Genomic DNA, 13989 nt, shown 5'->3' with positions numbered 1-13989 from the left:
TCAGGACGAAGACTACGACGGTATAAAGTTCCATCGCGCAAGGTGAACATCCGCAGAGACGGGTCATTAGGCGAGGAGCTTAGGCGTTCCATAAGTGTTCGAAGAACAGGATCTTGGCGTTGCTCGTCGCCAATATGGAGAAAGCCGGAGAGAGACAGAATACTGATGTCCGAGTCTGCATCGGTATCGTCCGGTTGATCCACAGGATTGCGGGACAGGCAGTCAGCGTCTTTATGCAGGCGCCCTGACTTATACGTAATAGAAAATGTATATTCTTGTAGACGCAATGCCCAACGTGCAAGTCGTCCAGTTGGATCCTTCAAAGAGGAGAGCCAGCAGAGGGCGTGATGATCGGTTACGACGCAGAAGCTCCGACCGAAAAGGTACGGCCGAAATTTCGCGACCGCCCATACGAGCGCGAGGCATTCCCTCTCAGTGATGGAGTAATTTCGCTCGGGCGTGGAAAGAAGGCGGCTGGCGTAAGCGATGACACGGTCGTGGCCCTGTTGACGTTGAGCAAGGATAGCGCCGATGCCATAACCACTCGCGTCAGTTCGTACTTCAGTAGGTGCAGAAGGGTCAAAGTGTGACAGAATCGGGGAGGTTGTAAGCCGCTCGATCAGGGTAGAGAAGGCTTGCTCCTGCAGTGGTCCCCAAGAGAAAGAGGCATCTTTCTTAAGAAGGTCAGTGAGAGGGCGAGCGATGTCGGCAAATTGTTTCACAAATCGTCGGAAATAAGAGCATAAGCCCAGAAAACTACGGACATCGTTTGCTGAACAAGGTACAGGAAAATTGCGCACAGCGTGGACTTTCTGTGGATCAGGTTGGATTCCGGCGGCGTTTACGAGATGGCCGAGCATGGTAATTTCACGGCGACCGAAATGACACTTGGAGGAGTTTAGCTGAAGGCCAGCCCTGCGAAACACGGAGAGTATGGTCGTGAGGCGCCTCAGGTGGCTCTCAAAGTTCGACGAAAAGACAATCACATCGTCGAGGTAACAGAGGCATGTAGACCACTTCAAGCCGCGCAGCAGAGAGTCCATCATGCGCTCGAATGTAGCTGGCGCATTGCATAATCCAAAGGGCATGACTTTAAATTGGTACAGACCGTCCGGTGTGACGAAGGCGGTTTTCTCGCGGTCCATCTCGTCGACGCTAATCTGCCAATACCCGGAGCGGAGGTCAATTGATGAAAAGTATTGGGATCCGTAAAGGCAGTCAAGAGCGTCGTCAATGCGAGGCAGGGGATAAACATCCTTCTTTGTTATCTAGTTGAGGTGACGGTAGTCAACGCAGAAGCGCCACGAGTTGTCTTTTTTCTTTACTAAGACAACCGGTGATGCCCACGGGCTACTGGAAGGTTCAATGATGTCCTTGTCCATCATCTTGTCGACCTCTTTCTGGATTATGGCCCTTTCTGTTGCGGAGACACGATATGGCCGCCTATGAATGGGGCTGGCGTCACCGGTGTTGATGCGATGCGTGACAACAGATGTCTGACCAAGTGGACGGTCGTCCAAATCAAAGATATCCCGATAAGATGACAGGAGGTGACGAAGAGCTGTTGTTTGCTCGGAAGGAAGGTCAGGGGCGATCATCTTACAAACATCGTCCGCAGGCGTCGAGCACGAAGGAATGGGTGACAAAGGTGCGTTGGTACTCAGGAAGGATTCGGAGGCCAAAGAAGAAATCTCAAATTCATCCAAAGGAGTGATAAGTGCGACGGCAATGCCGAGTGGCAGCACATGCGTCGAAAATCCAAAATTGAGGAAGGGCACCCGAGCGCAGTTTTCGAGGATCCGGATTAAGGTGCTCGGTAGGGCAATATTTCGTGACAAAACCACGTCAGTAAGCGGAGACACGACGTACTCGCCATCAGGTACGGGAGGACAGGGCGTCAGGAGGACATTGGTAGCCGCCTGTGGAGACAGCCGTGCAAACTCAGCAGAACATAAGCGGGGTGAAGCACAAGTTGTTGCGTCTGCGTCGGCAGGAAGCGGCAGATCCAGCTGTACAACACCTGCGGAGCAGTCAATTTGGGCAGAGTGTTTCGAAAGGAAGTCGAGGCCGAGAATTAGGTCGTGTGGACAGTGCTCGAGGACGATAAATAAAACAACGCTATAATGGCCCGCAATGGTCACACGTGCTGTGCACATTCCAAGAACTGGTGAAGTACTCCCATCGGCGACTCGCACAGTGCACGGTACGGCGGGAGTCAGAACCTTTTTGAGCCTTCGGCGGAGAGCAGCGCTCATAACTGAAAGCTGCGCTCCTGTGTCAACGAGAGATGTGACAGGAACACCATCAACTTCAATGTCCAGTAGGTTTCCACGTGTAGGCAGGGTCAACAGAGGATTTGTGGGCCGGGTCGGAGTTGCAGCTTCACCTCCGGGAGCTGCACCGCCTAGTTTCCCGAAGGAAAGCGACCGGTTGCAGATGGGGACGAAGAGCGGTGAACGAGAGGCGAACGGGACCGACGGCCTTGCGGAGACGGGGAGCGGCTGGATCTTGGTGGAGCACTGTCGGCGTTGATGTTCCGAGGCGGCGTGTAGGGCGAGAAAGTGCGATTGTCTGGTACTTGGCGGTAGTGACTCGGAGACGACCACCGAGGAGACGACGACCAGCGATTACGGCAATGACGGGCGATGTGTCCAATACCGGAACAATTAAAACAGATGGGTCTGTCATCCGGTGTGCGCCAGTCAGCGGGGTTGCGGCGGAGTGGCGGGAAGCTTTGCGTCTGGGAGCGAGCGGCCGGAGAAATCTGGTAGGTGTTCGTATGGCGGACCGAGCAGAGAGATGGAATGCCCAAACTCGCTATTTCTTCCCGAACGACCGCTTGTATAAGCGAGATAGCGGGCACACTTTCCCGACAGTCGGAACGAATTGGAGCCGGAGCCATGGCCTCAAGCTCACGGCGAACGATACGCGTTAGATCTTCCGACCCTGTCGGCTGAACGAACCGCGGCGGGTCTGCGCACGAAGATGTCGCGGCGGTATTGGGCAGCCTGTCGAAATTTTGAGGGACGCGGCGGCCTTTCGCTTGTTCGAAGCGCCGGCACTCCTTTATAATTGCATCCACAGTGGCACAATCCTTACACATCAGGAGATTGAAGGCGTCGTCTGCAATACCTTTTAGTATATGACCAATCTTGTCCGCCTCGGTCATGGTGTTATCAGCCTTGCGGCAGAGAGCCAACACATCCTGTATGTACACGACATAGGATTCTGTGGACGTTTGAGCGCGGCATGCAAGTTCTTTTTTTGCTGCCAACTGACGACCGACAGGTCTGCCAAACAGGTCACGCATTTTTTCTTTGCAGACATCCCAGCTTGTTAGGTCAGCTTCATGCGTATCGTACCATTGCTTCGCAGTTCCTTTCAGATAAAACATGAGGTTTGCTAGCATCATTGTTGGACCCCACCTGTTGTTGTCACACACTCGTTCGTACATCGCAAGCCAGTCCTCGACGTCGGTGTTGTCCGTGCCACAAAATGTCCCCGGGTCCCGCAGATGAGTTAGGATGACCGTTGGCGTGGACTGCTGAGGCGTTGTCGGTTGTGTCGGTTGATCTGCCATTGTGGCGGCAGGTAGATGACGTCCACTGCGAAGTTCCGTGATTGTACCCAGCACCTTCCACCAAAATGTTGCAGGAAGAAAGCAGGCCCACGAGTGTAGAAGGATGTATATTTACAAGCGAAGAAATATGGCGTTCAGGCAACGGCCAGAGACTTCGTCTTCCTCTCGTTCGCGTCACCTTCTTCTTTCCCTTCACCGTAACAATATTTATGAGGCAGGAAGCAGTAGGGAATTCCGAAATAATTTTGGCCCCATGCGATTCTTTAATGTGCACCCAATGCACGGTATACCCTAGCATTTTCGCATTCCGCCCACATATGAAATTCGGAATGCGGCCGCCGCGGCCACACTTGTACTCACGACTTCGTGCGCACCAGCGCGACGTCCACAACAGTTCAGCCACTAATATTTCCATCGGCCGCTCTTGTCATGAACTTCACCGTTGGTCTCTGCGCCTATTTCCCACTGAAACCTTTTTATTCTTTAGATGTTAAGCGTCATTTCTGGCCTGTAGCGGTTGCTTGCCTATATTTTTCTGTAAGTCTTCCCTGCTTGTCATTCTTTCGTTTATGTTAATACGTGCTTTGTAATTGGTATCAGCGTGCTTATAGAATTGGTGTAATAAATGTGTAATAAATACATACTGATTATTGTTTGGATCTGGGAGCATAATACTTTTAGTCGCAATGGGCGAGTTACTTTTATGCCAAGCAGAACTCTTATCTCAGTGATATATGATACAAAAAGTTGTTTTATTATGCTGCCGAACCCTTTTCAGATTGGGCTCTTCGCACGATGGCGAAAGTATTTCAGCGCCTTGCTTGGCAAAAGACGGATATCTGATGAGCCCGAAAGTTGGGGGACGGAATTCTTATACATTTTCGAACTGTAGCATTGCTGCCATTGGTGCGTTTTTGGGGTGAGTGATCTTGACATTGTGTAAATAATTTTTCATCGTGAATACTTATGTCAAAAACGCAGCAGGAATACAAAATTATGGCTTGTCGCTGCCCCTCTAAACACAACTTTTCATAAACGTGCGTCAACAAACAAAATGAGTGACTGCAAGAGCTACGTTAGAAGTATGAAGAAATTATTCACGCCTTGTTTAGAAAACTTGTGCAGGGACAACTGCAGAAGGCAATTTTTTGAGGTCGTTTTTTTAGATACGCAGATACATTCGCTTCGCTACAATGTATATGACGTTCGTCTTAAGACATGTTGAAGGTGTGTTTTCGACTGGTATAATTATCCTTAAAAGCCAGCAGCTGAACAACGTTCATAAACGGCCATACTCCTGCATTGCCGGAACGGAGGTGGACATCCTTGAACACGTACAACAGGCCGAGTATGCCATATAACGTTTAATAACAACATTTTTTCGGAAAGCGCTTCTTGGAGAGTTCCACCATATAGTTTCTGTAGTGACTATTTAGTGAGTATACGGTGACAATCTGGCTATGACCTGGCAGTTCTAGTGGTCCGATCAACAAGATAGTGTAATGTGGGCCGATCCCGAATAACATTGAGCATGTGCCCCTTGGGCCACTAGGTATGCGTCACTGCGTATGTGCCTGAGGGACAATGTGTGTGCGCCGCTCTTCCATGAACCTCTACGGCGCTAACTTGTGTCACTGGGAAGTGTGGGACATTCTTATCGGTATATGCCGCTGTATATGCGTAGCGTAATGCCAATAGGGGCCATGTCTATGGGTATGTGCAGCTGGGATCACTTGAGTTGCGCACATTTGTCACAACTTGCCCTGTCGCTAATGTGTGGTAACTGGTACAGGTGAGATTTAACAGCTGCTGGCTGCCAGAGTTACTCGAAACGACAATGCACATGAAAGGACGAAGCGCCTGACCTGAAAATGTCATAGGGCGAAATAGCCTGTGTAATTTGCCACTGAGTGTGCCAAACTCGTGTACCTAATTGTGCAATTTGCAGTTGTGGGGCAGCGAATCTTACCCAGGGCTGTACAAAGGTGCTTTGTATGAGCTTACAACGTCGAATAGTATGTTATATAGAAACGTATAGTGCAACCATTTCGACGTAACAATCTGTGTTGAGCAATTATCTGCTGTATTAATATGTATGGCGCACTCTGCAATCTATTTCCTTATCTTAAGTGTTTTATGTTTATGACTTTCTGTACTTTTTCACTTATTTCCGATAGTTTTGGGCGATTGCTGCACCTAGCTAGCCATAACTTGTACATTGATGGAAGCCGTGCCCACTATAGCCGTGCGAAGCCGTCCGCACATAAGTGCTCAATAATCTGAACTGCTGGAATTTAAGGGCACCGGGAATTATAAAACGAAGGAGTGCAATTAGCCATGCCTTATGATTGTCAGGGTGTTGTAGGATATTTTTTGCCAATCGATCACACCGTGCTAAACTCGGGACAGTGCTATGCTGTATAGATATCTTTAGGTTTGACAGGGCTGTTTCTGGACACATTGTTGACATAGAAGGGACATCTTAGATTGAAAATGTGAGTCTTGAGAAACACTATTTATATAGCCGACAGAATTGTCATAAGATCGCCACTAAATGTAACGCAGCTTCTTGAAAGTCTATAAAAGTTGTCTTGTGAAGGTATGATCCGAGTGCCAAGGTTTTTTGCCTCTCATGTCAACTGTTGAAGGTGTCTTGCACGTGTAAATCAGATGGCAGTGTCACTCGGCGCTCTGCAGCGAAATTGCAAGAAATTGTGGCAGTTGCCAAGATCATAACGTCTCGTAATTCAACTATCATTTATACTACACTGGTACACTGTTCCCTCACGCAGGACCACAGACGCGTTTTGTTTACGGCGCAACAATAACAATCGCCTTGTTCGACTGCCTAGTTCCTTCGAAAAACTACCAGGAGCCGTCATGAATGGCAAGGATTTCTGTAAGCAGTACTTTCCCAAGCACCCTGACGTCGAGTACGTGAAGGTATGAGATCTCCGTATTTATTTCTTGAGGAACTTAAGCGAGCAATTTCTGCGTCTTTCAGACCTTGACACACGCCAAGATGCACACCCTAAATGTTTAAAAATACCACCTACAAACTTTCTACAAATCAATATTCCAATCAATCGCGTATACACAATTATCGTTGACGTTATTATCAAGATCTATTCCGAAATAAAGCACACTAGAATGAATATTTTGGCTTTTTCACGTCTCTGCCATACAGGGTGGCCCAACTGTCATGCACCAATATTTTAAAATTTGCGAATGCCATGTAGCTGGACAGAACCAAGCTAATGTTGTTTGTCATCGCTTGTTGATACTCAGATATTTTTTTGCATTCCGCCTAATTACATAATTATTAGATGAAAAGTGTCAGTGATAATATTGCTACACGCGTGTGGTATTTGGTTGTTTGAACGAGGCGCGCGGGCGCCATCACTCGAGAAAAGAAGAGGAAGAAGGAGCTGGGCTCGCGGTGTGAATCTAACCGCTGAGCGCTGCAACCACTGTTGTAAATACAACCTGTAAATAGCTGGTAGTCTTACTGACTCGTCCTTCGCGTAACATTCTGGTGGAGGTGGAACGTTCCCCGTCCTCGGCACGGAGCTCCGAAGCGGCCGCACCGTCGTCTTCTCAGCCATGGCTTCCGATGGAAACACCCCGTCGCCGCCTACACCTGCGGCACCAACCACAACGTACGTTACGGTTCCTAGTCTCCGTGATCCTGGGACATTCTCCGCCCAGAATGGCGTTGACGTCGACGACTGGCTCAGCATGTATGAGCGTGTTAGCCGAAGCCACCACTGGGACCCTACCATCATGCTTGCCAATGTGCTCTTTTATCTGGACGGGACACCGCTTGTCTGGTTTCGCAACCATGAGGTTGAGATATCCAGCTGGGACACTTTCAAAGAGCGGCTTCGCGAACTATTTGGCAACCCGTCAGGTCGCCACCAGGCTGCGCGAAACGAGCTTGCTTCCCGTGTCCAGTCATCGACAGAATCGTATGTCTCCTACATACAGGAAGTGCTCGCGCTTTGCCGGAAAGTCGACGAGCACATGTCCGAGGTTGACAAAGTGGGCCATATCCTAAAAGGCATCGCGGACGACGTCTTCAATTTGCTCGTCTATAACGACGTTTCTACTGTCGAAGCCATCGTCAAAGAATGCCGCCGCTTCGAGGTAGCCAAAAGCCGCCGCGTCGTCCCACAGTTTTCCCGGCTCCCAAACACCCCTGCCACGTCCTCTTGCTCCGCTCTTCCTGCCACACGACCATTTCAAGAGAACGTCACGCGTATCGTTCGCCGTGAGATTGAAGCGGCGAGTCCGGCCCCTCTTCATCCTCGACCCCTCGACGATACCGTTGACCCAGCGGCCCCTACCATTTCCGTTATACAAGCGGTTGTGCGGCAAGAAATTGCAAACCTTGGCATCCCTACCGCCTGCTCTGTCTCCCGACCTGATTCGGCACCGATTCCTATGTCCACCACCTTTAATGACCAGTATTTCGCTCCCAGACCACGCAATCCTGCTGAATGGCGAACACCTGACGAAAAACCGATCTGCTTCCGCTGACACCTAGTTGGTCACGTATCCCGCCACTGCCGCACCACCTGGATGCCGCCGTACTGGAGCTCATTCCCTGCTCCTCGCCCATACGCCGACGCTCGCCATTACACCCCTCGCCGTCCGTACCCTACTTCTGATGTCCCTGACAGCCGCTCCTCCGGGCGATCGCCGTCGCTCCCCGTCACCCCAACCTCGCCCGCTTTTCCTCGCCACACCGCCGGACGGAAACTAGGCCATGCAGCTCTTGGAGGTAGTGCTGCATCACGTTCGTCCTGTCCATATCCTCCGTTGACGCTCCTCACGAACACGAACCTAATAGAAGTAGATGTAGATGGTGTCCCGTTGACAGCATTGATTGATACTGAAGCCCAAGTGTCCATAATGAGCGCTAACCTATGTCGTCGCCTCAAAAAAGTTCTTACGCCTGCCGTCACTCGAGCCGTACGCGTCGCCAATGGCGCCACTGTTGCCGTCTGTGGTATGTGCACTGCTCGCGTAGGAATTGCTGGCCGCCAAGTTCCAGTCCTGTTCTCCGTGCTGACCAGTTGCCCTCATGACCTAATCTTCGGGCTCGACTTTCTGACGACGCATTCTGCCCTCATCGACTGTTCCACCGGTACGCTGTGCCTCGAGCTTCCTCTTGTTTCCGACGTTCGCCCCGAACAACCGAACACCCTATGCACTACAGCGTTTGTTCGGTTACCTCCAAAAGCCCTAACCTTCGTCGAATTGGCCTCAACGGCAACCGTGCCTGATGGCGACTATGTCGTCACCCCTATTGCTGATGTCCTCCTGGCGCGCGACATCTCTGTGCCACACTCGGTCGTTACCCTTGCCGCTAATCGGATGTGTCTCCCCGTTGTCAATTTTGGCTTGACGAAGCGAGTGTTACCTGAAGGCATAGCGGTGGCCACGCTCCGGTCAGTGACAGACGACCACGTCACTGCTTTTGCAGCCGACGCGTCTCCAGATCCTCCTGATTACCCGCAGGATGCCTTGAACCTCGACGGCCCATTACGTCCCATGGTCGCTCCGGACCTCGCCCCTGGCCAAGCAGCCGCCCTATATCGCCTTTTGCTTTCCTATCGCGACATATTCCACACTGACAATCGCCCACTTGGTCAGACGTCCCTTGTTAGGCATCGGATAAACACTGGTGATGCTGTTCCCTTTCATCGCCGACCGTATCGCGTGTCCACGGCAGAGCGGCAAGTTCTTCAGCAGGAAGTCAACAAGATGCTCGCCAAAGGCATTGTTGAGCCGTCGTCGAGCCCTTGGGCGTCGCCGGTCGTGCTCGTCAAAAGAAAGATGGCACGTGGCGTTTCTGTGTTGATTACCGCCACCTAAACCGAATCACTAAAAAGGACGTTTACCCGTTACCACGAATTGACGACGCTCTTGATTGTCTTCACGGTGCCAAATACTTTTCGTCCATTGACCTTCGATCTGGTTATTGGCAGATTTCCGTCGATGAGCGAGACCAAGAAAAGACCGCTTTCGTCACTCCAGGTGGCCTCTACCAATTTAAGGTTATGCCGTTTGGTTTATGCAATGCCCCCGCCACGTTCGAACGATGATGAACTCTCTGCTTCAAGGTTTCAAATGGTCAACTTGCCTTTGTTACCTCGGCGACGTCCTTGTGTTTTCTCCTACGTTTGAGACGCACCTTGAGCGCGTCGCAGCTATCCTTGACGTCTTCCGCAAGGCTGGGCTCCAATTAAACTCATCGAAGTGCCACTTCGGGCGCCGACAGATTACAGTGCTCGGCCATCTCGTCGATGCTTCCGGAGTACAACCCGACCCGGAGAAGGTTCGAGCAGTAACAGCTTTTCCTGTACCTCAGTCTGCCAAAGACGTCGGGAGTTTTGTGGGGCTCTGCTCTTATTTCAGACGGTTTGTGAAAGATTTCGCAGCAATCGCTCGACCACTCACTGAACTTCCGAAGAAAGACGTGCCTTTTACGTGGGGTTCCCCTCAGGCTGCCGCATTTTCAGGCCTTATCACGATTCTGACAAATCCACCGATCTTGGCCCACTTTGACCCGTCCGCACCTACAGAGGTCCGAACCGATGCCAGTGGTTATGGGATCGGCGCAGTCTTAGCGCAACGGCAACACGGACACGACCGCATTATAGCCTACGCTAGCCGGCTCCTGACAACTGCAGAGCGCAACTATTCGATTACCGAGCGCGAATGTCTTGCTCTCGTCTGGGCTCTTTCAAAGTTCCGCCCATATTTATATGGCAAGCCCTTCTCAGTAATCACAGACCATCATGCGCTGTGTTGGCTTTCGTCGCTCAAGGATCCTACTGGTAGGCTCAGTCGTTGGACTCTCCGACTACAAGAATATCGCTACACCGTGACGTACAAGTCGGGACGCCAACACCAGGACGCAGATTGCCTCTCTCGCTACCCAGTCCAAGACCCGACCTCTACGTCTGATACTGACACCGACGCCTGCGTTCTCTCCGTTTTTCCACTGGTCCATGTCGCCGACGAGCAGCGCCGTGACCCGTCCTTGCGTATCATCATTGACCGCCTGGAATCGTCACTTGCCGACAGCTCCCTTCGCTTATTCACACTTCAAGATGGCGTACTCTACCGCCACAACGTTCACCCCGACGGCCCAGCATTACTCCTTGTTATCCCTAACCACCTTCGCTCGGCTGTTCTCCACGAACTTCACGACCTCCCCACTGCCGGTCACCTCGGTGTGTCACGTACCTACGACCGGATCCGCCGACGCTTCTTTTGGCCAGGGCTTGCTCGCTCCGTTCGAAGATACGTAGCTGCGTGTGAGAAATGCCAGCGACGCAAGACTCCGTCGACGCTCCCTGCTGGGTACCTTCAACCAATTGACATTCCCGCGGAACCATTCTTTCGGGTTGGTTTAGATTTGCTTGGTCCTTTTCCTCTTTCTACCTCTGGGAACAGGTGGATCGCTGTGGCCACAGATTACGCCACGCGCTACGCCATCACCCGAGCGCTCCCTACAAGCTGCGCCACAGATGTTGCCGATTTTCTTCTACGCGACGTGATTTTATTACATGGAGCTCCGCGACAACTTCTCACAGACCGTGGCCGGACATTCCTGTCAAAAGTTATCGCGGACATCCTGCAATCCTGTGCCACAAGGCACAAGCTATCCACGTCATACCATCCGCAAACGAATGGCCTCACGGAGCGTCTTAATCGCACTCTCACAGACATGCTCGCGAAGTATGTGTCTTCCGACCACACTGACTGGGACCTCGCTCTACGTTTTGTCACCTTTGCGTATAATTCCTCGCGCCACGACACAGCCGGTTATTCGCCATTTTTCCTTCTGTTCGGCCGCGAACCAGCACTGCCCCTCGACACAAGCCTCCCTGTTCACGCAGCACCCACCAATGAATATGCACTTGACACCGTCGCCCGCGCTGCCCACGCAAGGGAAATTGCCCGTGACCGCCTTCTGCACTCCCAAGAGAGCCAACGGCGTTTGTACGACCAGCGACACCGCGACGTGCACTTCCCGCCTGGTTCTTTGGTGCTTCTATGGTCTCCGTCGCGTCAGGTCGGCCTGTCAGAAAAACTGCTGTCTCGTTACACAGGCCCCTACCGAGTGCTACGTGGCGTGACTCCCGTCACCTACGAGATCGCCCCTGACGCCCCATCTGCTTCCCAGTCCAGTGATATCGTGCACGTTACACGACTGAAGCAGTATCACCCTCCCAGTGATGACATTTAGACGCTCCGGGACGTCGCTTCTGCCGCCGGGGGATTATGCTACACGCGTGTGGTATTTGGTTGTTTGAAAGAGGCGCGCGGGCGCCATCACCCGAGAAAAGAAGAGGAAGAAGGAGCTGGGCTCGCGGTGTGAATCTAACCGCTGAGCGCTGCAACCACTGTTGTAAATACAACCTGTAAATAGCTGGTAGTCTTACTGACTCGTCCTTCGCGTAACAATATTGTAGAGAAACACGAGAATTCCCAATGCAGCTTTCTGTTGCTCAACAGGTGGTACATAAAATTGTTTTTCCGAGCGTGAAAGAAGCCCGCGAATACACGCAAAATTGTCGCGCGACTGGCCGCTCAAGGCACTCCTTCAAAGTCCTGCTTCAAAGTGGTTCCCAAATAACATTTATCATGAATTGTTACCAACTATCCCAAACCAGTACTCTCCTAAGATAGCTTCTCGCTCTTTCTCTGGCGCTCTTTTATGCGCGAGCGTAAATGGCTAGGCGCACCGAGGGCCGTCGAGGGGATTGTGAAGCCGTGAAGTAAGCGGACGAGGAAGGCGCCTGGAGCTACAGAAGAGAATCGCTCGCTGTAGCACGACGCCCTAAATGTTGCTGAAGTGCTTCTCAGTTACGTTTTCTGATTTTAAATTTAATGAGAATGACTGAGAGCGTCTTCACAATTCTTCTAGAGCTGCGATTCTTCTCAACTTTACTGGATGGCACAGAAGTCATGATGCTTTTTTTAAAGGCCTGTTAAGGCTTATTAAGGGAGACCTATTAAGGTAGGCCTATTTAGGGGGTTCTATGAAGTGAGGTCTATTAAGGGGGTAGCCGAAAAAATACATTTGAGAATAACCGAACGAATCTAGCAGTAAGAACCTGAAGGGTTGGTTAGTAGTGCCTACTGTCTAAGTGCGGGATACGTAAGAGGAGAAGTAAAATACAAGTCTTCCTTTAATATACGTTTATTGACGCACAAAATGAAAACATACAAGTGGCTTGACCCATAGCTACAAGGCTAGTAGAGGGTACATAGCAATATAGCCATACAAATGCAACGAGATGTCGTTAGATATCACTATGTCATATTGTCACGAAGATAATTAATTCTAGCTCGCCGAAAGAGAACAGCCTTCTTTAATGATGGCCGACACACAAGAGAACGCGCGCACACCTGCGCCATTCGTTGTCTTCTCTCTGGCAATCTTGTGCCCGTAGTGGGCACCTGACTTATGACGATCGGTGCCCGTAGTGGGCAGCTTACTTCGTGTCATTACTCCCCACGTGAAAAGCGACCGTCCCGGTCGCGGGTTGGAGAGGGTAAAGGGCGACAGAGGGCGTGGGAAAGAGTTCATCAGAGGGGCACTTCTTCGCGGGCGTAGTACGGCTTCATCCGTACTACGTGGACAATCTCGGCTCGTGCTCGCCGTCGGGTCGAGCTCATATTAGTACTCTGAGGGACGACCTCGTAGTTCTAGTCGCTGAGTCGCCTGACGATCTTGCATGGGCCAAAGTATCTGCGCAGTAATGTTTCTGACAGCCCTTGATGATGGACGGGTGTCCACACCCAAACATAGTCGCCGGATTCGTACTGGATGTTCCTTCGGCCGCTGTTGTAACGGCGGGCGTCGGCACTCTGCTGGTTGCGGATGCGGTTACGAGCAAGCTGCTGAGCTTCTTCGGCTTTCTGGATGATGTCGTCAGCGTTGTCACTTCTTGTTGTTCCGTTGTCTACCGGGAGCATGCCGTCTGAAGGTGTTTTTACGCAGCGCCCATAAACCAGTTCAAATGGTGTGAATCGGGTGGTTTCCTGCACAGCCGTATTGTATGCGAATGTCACGTATGGTAGAATTTGGTCCCAGGATTTGTGCTCTACGTCAACGTACATAGAGATCATATCGGCCATTGTTCCGTTGAGGCGCTCGGTTAGTCCATTAGTTTGTGGGTGATAGGCCGTAGTGTTCCGATGATAGGTGTGGGTCAGCGTGACGATCTCTTGCATTAAGTCAGCAGTAAACGCAGTTCCTCGATCGGTTATTAAGATGGAAGGGGCCCCATGACGTAGCACGATTTCATGGACAAAAAACATCGTGACTTCTGTAGCGGTTCCGCGGGGCACAGCTTTGGTCTCTGCGTACCTCGTTAGGTAGTCCG

At 51.3% G+C, this 13989-nt stretch overlaps 1 protein-coding gene across 1 annotated transcript in view; it reads left to right on the top strand.

Moving 5' to 3' along the window:
- LOC125943729 (A disintegrin and metalloproteinase with thrombospondin motifs 16-like) overlaps positions 1 to 13989 on the top strand; it is a 201438-nt gene that overhangs the window by 153757 nt on the left and 33692 nt on the right. Inside the window, exons 7-8 of the mRNA XM_049663207.1 lie at positions 4359 to 4499; positions 6373 to 6523. Coding sequence (XP_049519164.1) covers positions 4359 to 4499; positions 6373 to 6523 — 292 coding nt within the window. The remainder of the gene's footprint in view (positions 1 to 4358; positions 4500 to 6372; positions 6524 to 13989) is intronic.

This window comes from Dermacentor silvarum, chromosome 3 (assembly GCF_013339745.2).
Source record: "Dermacentor silvarum isolate Dsil-2018 chromosome 3, BIME_Dsil_1.4, whole genome shotgun sequence".
Taxonomy (NCBI): Eukaryota; Metazoa; Arthropoda; class Arachnida; order Ixodida; family Ixodidae; genus Dermacentor; species Dermacentor silvarum.
The sequence above is the reverse complement of the archived record's forward strand: the minus strand, read 5'-3'. Positions and strand labels throughout refer to the sequence as shown.